Source organism: Zeus faber, assembly GCF_960531495.2.
Source record: "Zeus faber genome assembly, chromosome: 20".
Taxonomy (NCBI): domain Eukaryota; kingdom Metazoa; phylum Chordata; class Actinopteri; order Zeiformes; family Zeidae; genus Zeus; species Zeus faber.
In genome coordinates, this window is record NC_137207.1 from 6,739,365 (window position 1) to 6,754,571 (window position 15,207).

The window sequence follows — 15,207 nt, forward strand, 5'->3', positions numbered from 1 at the left end:
CTTCAATTGTAAATATTATTTTCAGCGTAACATGGCAATATCGACACACCAACGTGTGTGTGTGTGTGTGTGTGTGTGTGTGTGTGTGTGTAAACACGTGTCGGTGTGCCGTGTGCGTCAACATGAACGTACGGAAGGCGGCTCGGATCACGTTCCGTCGAAAATAAGCGAATCAGAAAATCGGCTTCCTCCGCGGATACCCGGATGTACCCGTGGGGGCAAGTAACTACGTCATTGTTCACCGCCGGACGCCCGCTGGAAATACGGAATGGATTTACAACGTCCGTTAATGCATTAACGACAAACCACAGGTGAGCGGTGTTATCGTTCGACGGTCGGCCGACACGGAAAGGACGCGAACGCGTTTTCCCCGCGGCCTCGGCGCACCGGGGTCCGGCGCGGTCGCCTTTCACCGGCTCCCAGTCAACGGGTGTCATGTCGGAAAGAGCGGCGGAGCGCTAGCTTCCCCCTCTGTGATGCGCTAGCATGCTGTTGCGTTCCACCGTTGCCATGGTGTTTGCGGCTAGACGCGCGCCAACACTTAACTTGTTTTTTTTTTCCTCCCCCCACAATCGCACTCGAACAATCGCGGCGACTCGAAGTGCCCGAAAAGGAGCCGGAGATCTCTCGCGAATGGTAACGGCGGGCTAATCATTCTCCACGGCTTGCGTGTAGAGGCCTAGCTTGCGCGCTGCTAGCTCGGTGGGCTAACGGAAGGTGGGAGGGACCGGTGGCGTCAACGTGTTCCTCCTTGCGTCTTGTAATCTTGTCTCCTGTGATCTCGTCATATCGTTTAACAAGACGAATTGGTCTCCAACACCGACTCGTTTCGAATGTGAAACTCGATTGTTCTTATCAATTGTCAAAAAAAGAAAATATGTGTGTGTGTGTGTGTGTGTGTGATAGAGCACTTAAACAAAAACAAGTTTGGCTCAGTGTTAAACAGAGGGCGAAAGACTATATATATATATATATATATATATATATATATATATATATATATATATATATATATATATACACACACACACACACACTTTTTTTAATAAATAGAAAATAGTGATCTGTAATAATTTCAAATAAGATTCATAAACCAGAACAGTGGGCAGGAGTAAAAGAAACGACAAATAACTATTTCCGCAAATGTTTTCATGCTCTGATATGATATAAAGATGAGTTTCACTTTTTATGATTTCTGCCTCGTAGAATTTGCTAGAAAAATATGTGTTACTAAATGTAAATGTGTTACTTCTCATGTCTTTTGCTGGTTAAAAAGCTCAGTCAATCAAGTACCTGCTATCCGTTATTAATGTAAAAACATGAAGTGCAATACAAAAACAATACAAGCAGTTATGTTTTGTTGGTACGTCGATCTCACCAGGGTCCTTGAGGTGCTTGATATGCTTGAATTTTGTCCTGAGAAATGTTAGTACTGGAATACCTTGAAAAAAGCCCCTTTTTGTGCTGAGGTGCTTGAAAAGTCATTGAAAACCTGTGATATTCCCACTGGTTCTGTTATTTAAATCGTAATTAAGTAGGGAAAAAAAGACCAGAATTACTTAACATAGATTATGCCAGGGAAATTTAATCCAGCATGGTTGGAAAAAGACACTTATAATAGCAAATTAATTATAGATATACTAATATAAATAGACAATGACATGATTATCTCTTAATTTAATAAAGATCACATTGAAAATTGGATTATTTAATTTTTTGTGTGAAATCATTAAAAATTAAACAAAACTTTAAAGTCCTTGAATTGATTTTTTGTGATGCCAAAATGGACCCTGTCTAATGGGGATCTATCCTTTGCACGGCTCTTTTACAGCAATGAACAATGACCATAGTTGACAGATCTTCAGAGAAGTCTGACATCGAGTCAGTCGGGTGCAAGCGCTCCCCCTTTTCCAGTGGAGAGGCGGGGATGGATGGCAGCTGCTCCAGCAGCTGGGGAGCTGGCCCTGCCATGCCCGACGACTCCCCCAGGGTGAAGGTGCCCGTAGGCTGCTTGGGCCCCACGCCCGGAGCCACGGTCTACAATAGCACTACCCATTCGCTGGAGCGGCCTAAGGAAGGTAGGGCCCTGGTCACTCAACAGGTGCATGTCACGGTGCTTAACAGCAACTGAACCGAGCGACTTTATACAAAGAACCTTTGACAGTCTCTCCGTCCCTCCGGAGTTAAAACTTGCCACCTTGATGCCAACTGTTCCCTGGACCGGACCATTTGTCTGTCCCAGAATCTTTCCTGCCTCTCGGAGCCACGTGTGGAGATGCGGAGGTGGTGACCGGAATTGGGGAGTCTTAGACAAACTTCTGCCACACTTGCGGCCGCAGTTTTGAACTGGTACTTGAGGAAAGCGGAACGGCAGCAAAAGTTTGAGGACGTCTGCTCATGAAACTATAGATACATGTCCCTTGGCCTTCCCCCCCGGTGTAACTGACAGAATGGGTTTAATGGTGCGATGTTGCCATCCTCCTCCTTCCTGCAGACCTGCCAACCTGCACACATTTTGTGTATCAACCACACAATTCTTGGTCAAAATTTGCAGGTATGAAATGCCAGCTGAAACTATGCAAAAGAAAAAACTGTGTGTGTGTGTGTGTGTGTGTGTGTGTGTGTGTGTGTGTGTGTGTGTGTGTGTGTGTGTGTGTGTGTGTGTGTGAGATTCAGAAAACAATCAATACAAAACAATACCGTACATTTATACCGGTATTTAAACTACATCCCTCGGATTGGACCAGATGCTCCGACCTTGTGCTTGTGGTTCTGTAACCCCTCCCCTCCCTCTCCTCTCACTCACTCAGCATCCACTGATTCGCAGCGCACTGAGCGGTACTTTATTATCCAACGAGGCATAACCCTGCACTGCTGAGGTAAAATGGGAAGTGGGGGAGTAATAATCCTGCACCAAAATGTGACCGTTGTGACCATGTTAAAATATAAAACGTTTGCACCCTTCGATCTGCCAGTGACCCGAATCGGCCGGTTTTCAGCTATGACCGGTGATTGGCGATCAGTGTCAGATATATTTTCCGATTCTGTGCCGGTCAAAATTGAACACCCCATACTGTGCTCATGTACTCGTAAAAATGATCCGATACTCAAACCCGATACTAACATAGATGATGCTCAAAAAAGAGAACAAAAGAAGGAAAATGTCGGCTGTATGGAGGTACTTCAAGGTAAACAAAGAAGATTAGATAAATTATTTATCTATCGCCTGATAATATTCTGACATTGTGCAGGCTGAGTATCTGTCGTTAAATACAGTGAAGCGTCTGCTCTGGTTGTTCCTAGTGCATGAGCTCCACTCGTAATGAAAGGATAGACTATTTTTTGAGACTCTGTTCTCGACTAGTTACTCAGTAAAACAAGTCGTTCAATGTGATTCATTAGGTTTAGTGCACAGTGAGCGGAGGAGGACTTCAAGACTGGCATCCAGAAGAGTCGGCCATTTATTAGAAATTTATATTTGCACTTGAAAGTGAAAGAGACTTTGAATTGAAGTTTGAACTGGACATTTCCATGTTAGCTATATGTTGTGTTCTACTAAAACCTGGTGAGAGTTTTATTGGAATTTTATTGGAACTCAGTGATAGTTTCATGTTCTATTATTGTTCCATGGTGAATAATGAACAATAATAAACAGTGTTAAAACCAGAAATCTCACTATTGTGATAACTGAAAATTAGAGTTGTAGTCCGTATGTGCAGCTGTCCAATCCTGTGAGCGTGATCAGATCACATGATGTATTTGTCATCGACGTACAGCAGATCAGAAAATTGTAATCTGCAGGTCGGACTTAGGGGGGAAAAAAGGGAAATCGTGACGATGATGATGCATCAAGATGATGCATTTCAAGTGGTATATCCTAAGGATATGAATGTGTATACTGTATATATTAAGCTGTAGTAGCTTGCGTACAATGTGAGGAGCCTCGTTACGAGACAGCTACGCTGTAAATAACTGATGGTGTCATTTAGCTGCAGTACAGAGACTCCCTGTTACACTATTGTGGTACTCAAAATATTTTCCCAAGGTTGGCAGGTCTGTTCCTGTTATGTAAGCTGGCTGGGCTTTGAGGGGACGGCATAATCAATTGCCTGAACGCATGACCCAATTGGGACTTGATTCCAGAGCTGGGTTTGGTGTGTTGCGTCGCTTGGCTCTGGCAGCATGTAACACGCACGCGTTAAAAGGAAGAACGAGATGAAGTTGTCCAAATGCATACACCCGTCAGCTTTTCATTGTTGCCGTTTGGATCTCAATAATACTTCACCCAATGCCATGAATCTGCATGTGAACACACTCTTTTTACTGCGTTTGTCCACGTGCCCAGTGATGACCAGCACCGATGGCATCGTTTTGCCACAGAAGGTCCTCTTCCCCCCCGAGCGCCTCAGCCTCAAGTGGAGCCAGATCCACCGGATCGGAGCCGGCCTGCAGAACATGGGGAACACCTGCTTCCTCAACGCCGCCCTGCAGTGTCTCTCTTACACCCCGCCCCTTGCCAACCACATGCTTACACGAGAGCATTCCAAAACATGTGAGTTGTATCCCTGTAGCATTGAGTTGTAAATTATTCATGTGTCGAACGGCTGTAGAAATCCACCACTGTGATAGCTGCCTGACATGGGCAATTGATTCGAGGTTTCTGGCTTTATTCATGTGCGCTGTCTCTCTGTTCCTTCCGTAGGCCATGAACCCGGGTTCTGTATGATGTGCACCATGCAAAACCACACTATACAGGTTTTTGCCAACTCTGGCAATGTCATCAAGCCCCTTGGGGTCCTCAATGAACTGAAACGTAAGTGTCTCGACAGTGACCGTCACTGTGCAAGGCGAAAGATAGGGGGCGCTATATGGCATTTATCTTCATTTTTGGAGGGAAATCTTGTGTGGTCTTGCTTCTTTTTTCTCGGCATAACTACCATGATATTGAAATATAAAGCGTTGGGTTATAACTTAATATGTAGTCATATTTGTAAGATGGCAGTTGTTTTGTTGTTTTTTTTCCTCTTAAATAAATGTATGTGATTAAATGTTTTTCTCCACATTTTTAGGAATTGCAAAGCACTTCCGCTATGGAAGCCAAGAGGATGCCCATGAGTTCCTGCGGTACACCGTGGATGCTATGCAAAGGTCCTGCCTGCCTGGGACCAAGTGAGTGACACCTTACCATTCTGAACACCAGAATACATCATTATTTTTATACACTCACACACACACACGCATGGGCGCGGGGCGATAATTTAAACATGATGGGATATCATCATACACAATTTTGGACCCTGAAATGTGAAATATTGGCTTTATTTGAAGAAACACTTTATTCTGACATCATGCTTGAAATGACAATGTAGTCCAATGTCAACATGGGATTTGAATATTTAGGCAGCCGTTATGTTATCTATATCTACTCATAATTCCCTCTGTCCTGATAATATTGAAGAAGTAGATCGGATACACGTGCACGCTTTACAAATGTGGTTTTAAATCCACAACGTTGTTAAATTCGCTCTCGTATAACGTGACATACCGAGTCATATTCTATTCTGAGGCAATAGGTACCTGAAGTAATTACTCTTGCTCCATTTCCTCTGCTGTTTTCCTTACCTTTACTTCTCTCCCTCCCTCACCTGCTCCTGTGGAGTGCTACAATGAAGGAGTTTCTCACATAGAATGTCAGAATAAATCAGTTCAGGAAGTAGAGCGTTGCCAAGCTCTGTGCTGATAAAATTCGCTTACTATTTTTTTTGCAGACTGGACAGGCAGACGCAGGCGACCAGCTTCATCCATCAAGTTTTTGGAGGCTACTTGAGGTCCAGAGGTGAGCCTTTTTTATTGTTGTTAAATCGAATCACATGTATTTGTAATCCACCGACTAACTGCCACCAATCACTCTCAACAGTGAAGTGTTTAAACTGCAAGGCAGTCTCCGACACCTTTGACCCTTTCTTGGACGTTACTCTGGAAATCAAGGTATATGAGATTCTAGTTTAGAGACTTGTAGCTTTCATTTATTATATATATATATTTTTTACTTCACGAAAAGTCACATTTTCCTAAATGGTTTATAAATTTCTCACACTTTTTGTGCAGACGACTCCCAGTCTGAGCAAGGCCTTGGAGCAGTTCGTCAAGCCGGAACAACTGGACGGAGAGAACGCCTACAAGTGCACCAAGTGCGTGGTGTTGACTCTCCCTGCTTCCAGCAAAGCTTCCCTACTTCACAAACACAACGTTGATAATTAACGCCTGACTTGTCCCGCAGGTGTAAAAAAATGGTCACAGCCTCCAAGAGATTCACCATCCACCGCAGCTCCAACGTCCTCACCGTCTCCCTCAAGCGTTTTGCCAACTTCAGCGGTGGCAAAATCACCAAGGTGGGCACCCAAAACCAAAACGAAGGAGACGTGATATTAGTATTTATCAGTGTAATTGAGTGTTTTCCGTGTTGTTTTTGTTTATTTAGGACGTGCGGTACACAGAGTACCTGGACCTGCGTCCATTCATGTCCCAATCCCAGGGAGAGCCCCAGCTGTACGGTCTGTATGCCGTGCTGGTGCACTCCGGCTTCAGCTGCCACGCCGGCCACTACTTCTGCTACATCAAGGTGTTTACAAACGATTCAAGGATGTTGTCATCGCCCTAACCCCCTTTGTACCCGCTACGGTAATGCAGTGTTGCCATTGAGTCTGTTTTATTAGATGTAACCTGGCAGGCCTTCCCTTCTGTCCTCGCAGGCCAGCAACGGTCAGTGGTACCACATGAACGACTCCTCTGTGACCATCAGTGACATCCGATCAGTCCTGAACCAGCAGGCCTACATCCTTTTCTACATCAGGTGAGTACACCCGGGTTCATCTCGAGCCAAAAGCTGTCCGACCAAATCGTTGATCTTCCCTCACTGACTTCACCCCCTCTATACTTCCGCTAGGTCAAATGACTCTAAGAACGGAGTGGACTACGGCCTCGTGAACCGGAACCACGGGCAGTCGTCCCCGCGGCCGGTGGCGCCGCCTCGCATTAACACTGCCCCGCGCCACACTTCCGCCGGCTTCATCGGCCCGCAGTTGGCCCCACACATGGTCAAGGTACCGTTGCGTCGGTGTGAACCCACAATGTGCCTCCTCCTTGACCCGAGACCGTTTCTTAAACCCATTCCTTCTCCCGTCTCGCGCAGAACACCCTCCACCTCAACGGAAATGGCTCCAACGCCTCCAGCTCCAAGCCCGGCACCAGCAGCAGTGGCCTGGGAAAGCCCAGCCACGGCCCCCCATCCTGCTCTTCCTCCTCTTCGTCGTCCTCCTCCTGCCACACGCTCATCCGCCCCACGGTGATCCCGGACTCAGACAAGCGGCAGAAGCTCTCCTTCCTCATTGGGCAAGGCAAACAGGCCCGGCCGTCCTCATCCTTCTACGGCCAGCCCTCCACCGCTTCTTCTTCCTCCTCACAGTCTACCTCAGCCGTGCGCTCCGACCTCCCCTTCATCCCGCGCCAGCTCCAGCGCGTCAACGGTTTGTCTTCTGGCGACGGCGCCTCATTCCTGGTGCCCTACGGCCACGAGTCCTCGGAGGAGTCGGACCAGGAGAACAGCGGCGGGAAAGGCTCGCCGGCCAACGTCCACCTAAACGGGAGGAACGGGGAAGGTGACGCCTATGGACCGACCCCGCGGCCCGCCAACGGAGAGGGCAGCGCGCACCACAGCGTCAACGGGCTGAACGGATCCACCAACGGCGTGACCACACCCAGCCAGAACGGGCATCACAACGGTCACCACAAAGTCAACGGAACCGGCGCTCCCCATACGGTGCACATGCATTTTGGGCTGGTTGATGAATCAATACCGGGTTTACTCGTCTTTCAGTCGTATCACAGGGAAACAAACCTGTGTTCTAATGTATGAAATTATTATGTGAAATAAACAGGCTTATATAATTAATTTGATATCGCTACCAGTGTAGAATGATTATGGTGATCAATTCTTCCATATTGCCAAGGTAGCCCTACCGATCAGCAGCCTCATATTTCCTAAGATCCCCCCACAGAAATTGATAAATATTAAATGTGGATGACGTTTTATTCATGTCTTGTCCTTCACAGACCTCAGGCACCAATGGAAACAGTTCGTCCCACGTGGCCACGAGTGCTACTAATGGCTTAAAGTCTGACCACAGCCACCCAAGGTGGGTTTACCCTTCTGATAATGTTCACACTCCATGACGTTATCCCTCTAGGACGATCTAAATATGTGGTTTTTCTTTCTCCTCCACAGCCTTGAGGTGTATAGTGCTGCCAGCGCCCAGGCTGGCTCTTCTCAGACCACACCTCCTGCTGCCTGCATCCAGGTTCCGCATCTCACCCCGCACGACACAAGGGCTACGTCACTCCCCGCCCACCTCCCCACAAAACAGACCTCGCCGAGCGCTCAGTCTTTGGTCGCTGCTACAGCCGCCCCCTCTCTTTCCGGCGACCTAGATCCCATCCTGCCGCCTCAAGCCAAACCCGCGGCGCCGGCCATCCTTCCGGAACGCGCCACCAACCCCGTGGGAGACGCTGCGGTCGCACACGGGGCAAATGGCGGTGAGGAGGAGGCGAAGGAACATTGCGTTGAGGCTCCGACGCGGATTAACGGCCTGGCGAGCAACCCCGACGTGGGGAGCGAGAGCAGCAGGGAGCAGAGTTCCGCCAAGCCCGACTGCAGGGCTGGCGAGAGGGAGCGCCGCTCGTCCCCGGAGAGGGAGAGGGAGAGAGAGAGAGGCCATGGCTCGGACTGGAGCGGGAGAGACTTGGACAGACACAACAGAGACAGGAGCTGGGAGCGCGACTCAGACGGCGACCGCGCTCGCCGCTATAGGAGGGACCACCACCACCACCACCACCACTACTACCACCACCACCACCCTCGCTCCTACCGCACCCGCTCGCCCGTCCGCGACCGCCACCACCGTGACTGGGATTCGGAGCGGCGCTGGGAGCGTACGGCTCACCACCCCAGGGAGCGTGACCGCGACCGCTGCTCCCACCACTACCACCGCCACCGCTCCTGGGAGGAGCACGACAAGAAGAGCCACGCCCACCGCCAGGAGCCCCGCAGCCGCTGGGGGAGCCGTGAGGAGAAAGCTGGCGCCCGTGAGAGGGAACCCCACGGCCCCCTCCCTGCTCCGGCACCCCCGGAGACCCTCGCTAAGGCCAGGGGCTGTTCTGCTTCCCCTGGCCGGGACGGCCAGGACAAGGGGGGGCCCGCCACTCCCGTCAGGCGGGACCGGGAGGATGGCTCTGAGGGGCGTCGCACCAAAAAACACAAAAAGAGCAAGAAGAAGAAGAAATCGAAAGGCAAGGACAGAAATGGCGGAAGCGGGTGAGTTCTAAACTAAACCATACCTCAAATGTATTTTGCCAAAATGTATTTTGGCGAGTCTAAGCCCTCATCCTCTGGTCTCTCCCCTCAAACAGGAACTCGGACGTGGACTCCTCAGACAGGCCAGTTGAAGGCAAGTCCTCCAAACACAAGAAGAAGAAGCGGAAGAGGAGGCACCACTCTGAGAGCGAGGCCGAGCCCACGTCCGAGCCCACGGAGAAATGCAGGCGCCGTAACCACGGCGACGATTATAACGGCGGCGGCGTCCCGGAGAGAAGGCGACGCTTCGACTGCGGCGATGGTGACTGGGAGCGACGGGCGGCTTCCGGTCCCAAGTCACCCACGGCAACCACGAACCATCTCCACGGAAAGACTGGTATGTCCTCAAAATGACTGATCCGTCATGGCCCTTACATCCAGCTGGCTGAGTCTAACCATGTCCTCTTCTCTTTCAGACCTTGCAAATACTGTACAAAACACATTTATATAAACACAAAAATGAACAGCAAAGGAATGAGATCGGCGTTTTTAGTTATTTTTCTGGATGCGGTGCTGAACCATTGGGAATACACTGTATTTTTACCACCCCGATTTCGCTTTTTCAAACTTTGGAACTTCTTCAAACTATGATCTAAAAAAAAAAAAAAAAAAAAAAGTCGCTCACCTCAAGAGGACATCTACGATTTAAAAGCAAAACCGCAAAAAGATTAATATATACTTGTGTAAATGCAAACGGGCTCATACATCTCAGCTGCTGCTCTGTGGAAGACTCAGGACTTTTTGAAAAACTAAGTGAACGTCCACCCGGTTCACCCCAATAAGGAAAGGAAAACAAAATGAACTCAGTGTCACGTCGTCAAGTGGGGGCTTTTTTTTTTTTTTTTTTTTCAAGATGTCACTATTTACATATCTGTGATGGAGCCTCTTTTAATTTTAATTTTGCCTTTAAAAAAAAAAAAAAAAAAAAAAGATGCTTTTTTTTAACACATTCGGGTGGAAGGACGTTTTGGTGAGATAAACGAGCGTAGCGTCGGCAGCGAAGTCCTCGGCGGACGGACGCCTCTCCACTCTACCCTGGACAGACTTGAGGACATTTCCCTGTTTTTGTTTTGTGTCCGTTTTTTTTTTTGTTTTTGGGGTTTTTTTTTTTTCCACTCTAAAGCCTAAGATTCAGTTCAATCTTTTCGGACCCACGTCAACCCCTCCATTCTTTGTCTCTTTCTTTGTACTCTTATTTCAAGCAATCAAAAAAAGCATAAAAAAAAATGTCTAAATTATAACATGGATGTGGAGCTTTTTTCTTTTTCTTCACGTTTTGCTTTTTAAATAGTCAAATACAGTCTTTTCTTTTAACCCCGAAAAGAAAGAATACTGTGAATTTAATTTTGAACTGTACTATCAGTTATTTTTTATACATCAATAGTCCTGTATCAGGATTATCAATAGCTTTTAGTTTGTGATGTTGCTTTTGTTTGTAGAAATAATTTCCACAGAATTTCGACCGTATTCTACAGACACGAGTCGCATACAGGTATGGTTGATGTTGTGTTTGTTTTGTTTTTTTACTTAAAAAAAAAAAAGTTGGAAAAAATGGCTTATTCTTCAACAATACAACAATAGCATGTCTAAATTTATACATTGTATGCGGTATACATAAAAAAAAAAATGCCTTAATACATTTGTTAATATCAGAAATTGTAACTGACTCGCTTTCTGTCTGACTTTGTTTACAAGATGTTCACCGATCAAACCCCCCCCCCAAAAAAAAAAAAGTCAAAACCTAAAAGTCAACTTGTGTTTGGAGCTTGAAGTGCTCTCGTCTCGTCCGGATTTGTACTGCACTGCACTCTTTTTTTTATTTTTTTTATTAGTGTAGTCAAGTTTCCCATGTTGACATAAGACATAAACACTTGTAGATATTGTATGGAAGATTATGTAGAAGGATTGTAATTCTTGGTGTTGAGGTTCACACACACACACACACACACACACACACACACACGGCTGCCCCATCAGAGATTTGTCTAGCATTTTGAGCAGAGCGGAATACGGGTTATCATCCACAACGCTGAAAAGACCAAAGACATTGTCCATTAAGCAAGACCCTCAGGCTTTAAAAAAAACAAAAAACGCTGTCAATCACTTCACGACAACACGCGCCTCTCTTGATCTACATTGTATATATCTGTCAATATAGATTGTTTTTATTTGTGTTTTGTTCACTGTCTAAATCAAAATGTATTTGCTCCACTGTCGCTTGGCGTGAGCTTTGTTTTCGAGGCCCCCGGTCCTTCCCGTTCAGTACTCACACCACATGGACTCTAAACAAGGTTGTTGTTTTTTTCCCCAGCTTTGACCTGTTCACTCTGTCAAGATCAATAGCGACACCACACGAGGAGCGCTTCCTCGTACAACTTATGGAACGGGTATGGGCTACGGCCATGACACTTTACATGCTACATAATCACAAACAGAAAGAAAGGGGGAGGGGGCAATACAACCGTATGTACATTATATACATGACAAATGTAAAGAAGAACATTTTTTTTTTTTTTGTCAATGAAACTTAGAATAAATAAATATGGAAAAGAGGTGGATTCGATGAAGGAGGTGGATGGTTCAATACATGGAAAAGGAGAAAAATCCAACAATTCTGTGCAGATTTCGGGATGTATACAATGGGATGTTTTAATTTAGACAGTTCATCGTTTTTATTCCCCCAGTTAACTTTTTGTCCCAATTCTCGACTTTACTGGAAGGGGGCATCGGGGTGGGAGAAATGGGTCTGAAAACTAGTACCGACCTAGTTTCTCTGGTGGCGGTTCCTTCATTTCCACCACCCTTTTATTATGATTATTTAATGACTTCTGTGGGTGTTTATTTCTTCTTAGGCCACTGGAGGGCGACGTTGTCTCAGCTATGGTGATTCCAGTTCTAACCATCTCTCCAGTTGGGGTTCGGAATTGTACTTCGGTGAAGCCTCAATTTGAAATTAATTTTATTGACTTTATTTTAATCCAGTCCGGTAAACGCGTGGGGTCCGCGATCGTCTCTTGAATCGTCCGGTCCCGAGGTGGACACGGGCACGCGCCGGCTGCACTCCGGGGTCCCCATGTCCGACAAACGCATCTGACACTTGAGATGCAGAACTGAGCGCCGGCGCATTTGTGAGTCCTTTGTGTAGAGGACAAAACGGTTTCACTTCATGTGTGTCTGAAATGTGGATGGGATGGTAGTCCAGTCATTACTTCTTATTGGCTATCCTCCTCTTCCTGGTCGCCAGCATGTCGTAGAAGGGGTCCCTGCTGATACTCGCTCTGCGAAAGGGAAGGAAGAAGAAAACAATTGAGATTTCATGGGATTAGAGATCATTTTTCACAGATTTGGGGTTTTTTGGTGACTCCATGAAGGTGCACCCAGTTGTGATTCGAATCATTTTTCTTAAATAGCAGAGGGCAAACAGTCCACAGTGCTGTGTGAAGGCTTCGCACGTCCCTGCACAGAGCAGTCTTGTGTTTTCTCAATGTCTCACATCAGCATGAGAATAGAGCTGAGTAATCCACTGCTTTCCCATCAGTAAGACCACCGGAAGTGCTGAGAGAGTAAGCGTGTGTGTGTGTGTGTGTACACAAAACACTAACCCTTGGACCAATGGCTATCCCTGCCCCTGAGTCAGAGAGTGTGTGTGTGTGTGTGTGTGTGTGTGTGTGTGTGTGTGTGTGTGTGTGTGTGTGTGTGTGTGTGTGTGTGTGTGTGTGTGTGTGTGTGTGTGTGTGTGTGAGTGTGTGTGAAAGCGCTGACCACAGGACAGTCTGCCAACACAGTAGCTGAGTCAAGACACAGAGTGTTGGGCGAGGCAGAACCGGCCTGACCCGAGTCCAGCCTTGTATCATTCAAACCGCGGCTACCGGCCCACTGGAAGACAAAAACCCAGACGCCCTTATGCCTGGCTTAAAAAAAAAAAAGGGAGAATCGGGTGACGGGATCTTCCACTTTTTGTCCCAAAACGTCTCAAAATAAAGTGTACGCAGGTAAGGTTTGCTTATTTCTAAAGCCACGGTGTTAGGACTGTAGAGCAAGCCAGGACAACACGCAGGGACAACGCTGGGCTTGTGCTATCTCCTGCACGGGAGGACGCCTCAAAGTCGATGCACTAAAATGAAATCCTGTTTAAAAAAAAAAAAAACAACCAATGCCTCTGCTGCCTTCTGTGACCCCCCCTCACATCCACATCTCAAACAGGATTTCCCTGTGGCTGGAGAGGGAGAGTCAAGCACCCCATGAAGCTCTCCTTTTAATAGAGCCCCGTCCCTCATTGCCAAGGCCATTTCCCGTAAGAAGGGGGTCGTCTGATACCGCTTTCTCCTCGGACATCAATCGATCGGCGGAGGAGCCCTGCGAAGACGCGGGGCTTCAGCGAACGCATCGACGGACCCGCAAGGTCCAATTACTCACAGAAGCGTCTTAATTAACCAGGCAGCGTTTGGTTAGTGGACATGAAAAAAAGATGTCAGGTCTGCAGCTGAAAGCACAAAGAAGCCATAAGTCTTATCAGCGTCCAGTGCACCTGTGTAAATCTGTGTGTGTGTGTGTGTGTGTGTGTGTGTGTGTGTGTGTGTGTGTGAACCTCGCCTCTTTCGGTCAAGGTCAGAGATGAGAAAGCCACATGTGGGAGCGGCCCCGGTGTTCGCCCTTTCAGTGGAAATGGATAAAGGCTAACAAGTCTCTTGCTCGCTCACTTGATGGATTTGATCCACTCCTCCTTCTCCTCCGGCGTTGGCGCCGATATCCTGTACACCACGTGGTTGCCCTCGACAACACGCCCGTCTGCCTCCGTCTTGCAGGCCTTGATCACCTGACCCTTGTGGTTTGGGTTGTAGAGCTCGAAGCAGTTCTAGGACAAGGACGGCGGAGCAGCTCAAGGTTAATTCGCCGCATACTTCAGTATTTATCACAAATCACATGATTTATGGCTTTAAATCACTGAATTTATCGGTTATCCCAAAGGAGAGAGTCTGATACTGTGGAAACTTTAATGGAAGTGTATACAATGAGTTTTGTCGGACGAATTGTTCCCCAAACGGCCGATAAGTGAAATGAATTATGTGAGCTAAATGAAAAAGAAAAAACTGCACAGAATTAGAATAAAATATATACACCGATCGGCCACAACATTTAAACCACTGACAGGTGAAATGAATAATATTGCTCATCTCATTCCAATGGCACCTGTCAAGGGGTGGGATATATTAAGCAGTAAGTGAACAGTTCTTGAAGTCGAAGTGTTGGAAGCAGGAAAAATGGGCAAGCGTAAGGATCTGAGCGACTTTGACAAGGACCAAATTGTGATGGTTAGACCACTGGATCAGAGCATCTTCAAAACAACAGGTCTTGTGGGGTGTTCCCAGTATGCAGTGGTTAGTACCTACTAAAAGTGGTCCAAGGAAGGACAAATGGTCAACTGGCGACAGGGTCATGGGCGCCCAATGCTCATTGATGCGCGTGGGAAGGGAAGTCTGGTCTGGTCTGGTCAGGAGGTAGAGCTGGTCGTCTAGTAATCTAAAGGTTGCTGGTTCGATCCCAGGCTCCTCCTGCTAGCATGCTGTAGTGTCCTTGAGCAAGACACTTAACCCCTAATTGCTCCTGATGGCTGCGTCCGTCGGTGTTTGAATAATTGTAAGTCGCTTTGGATAAAAGCGTCTGCTAAATGCAATGTAATTGTAAAAAAGTCTAGCATGCCTGGTTCGATCCCACAGAAGAGCTACTGATGCACAAATTGCTGCTTTGATAGAAAGGTGTCATAACACACAGTGCATCACAGCTTGCTGTGTATGGGG

The 15,207-nt window shown here is 47.2% G+C and overlaps 2 protein-coding genes across 2 annotated transcripts in view; one reads left to right on the forward strand and one right to left on the reverse strand.

The window, feature by feature from the left end:
- Positions 1-1,840: 1,840 nt before the first annotated feature.
- usp42 (ubiquitin specific peptidase 42) lies at positions 1,841-11,169 on the forward strand (the record flags this gene model as incomplete). Its single annotated transcript, XM_080020725.1, has 16 exons — positions 1,841-2,078; positions 4,346-4,552; positions 4,703-4,813; positions 5,070-5,169; positions 5,769-5,836; positions 5,918-5,988; positions 6,109-6,191; positions 6,281-6,392; positions 6,482-6,622; positions 6,753-6,853; positions 6,947-7,103; positions 7,193-7,819; positions 8,113-8,195; positions 8,285-9,370; positions 9,466-9,746; positions 9,826-11,169. The coding sequence occupies 16 exons, from the start codon at positions 1,841-1,843 to the stop codon at positions 9,858-9,860; spliced, it is 3,501 nt and encodes a 1,166-aa protein (XP_079876851.1). The 3' UTR covers positions 9,861-11,169.
- Positions 11,170-11,176: 7 nt separating this feature from the next.
- The window catches only part of cyth3a (cytohesin 3a), a 30,428-nt gene continuing 26,397 nt past the window's right edge, over positions 11,177-15,207 (reverse strand). Inside the window, exons 11-12 of the mRNA XM_080020726.1 lie at positions 14,110-14,264; positions 11,177-12,687 (exon numbers count right to left, since the gene is read on the reverse strand). Coding sequence (XP_079876852.1) covers positions 12,615-12,687; positions 14,110-14,264 — 228 coding nt within the window. The 3' untranslated portion in view covers positions 11,177-12,614. The remainder of the gene's footprint in view (positions 12,688-14,109; positions 14,265-15,207) is intronic.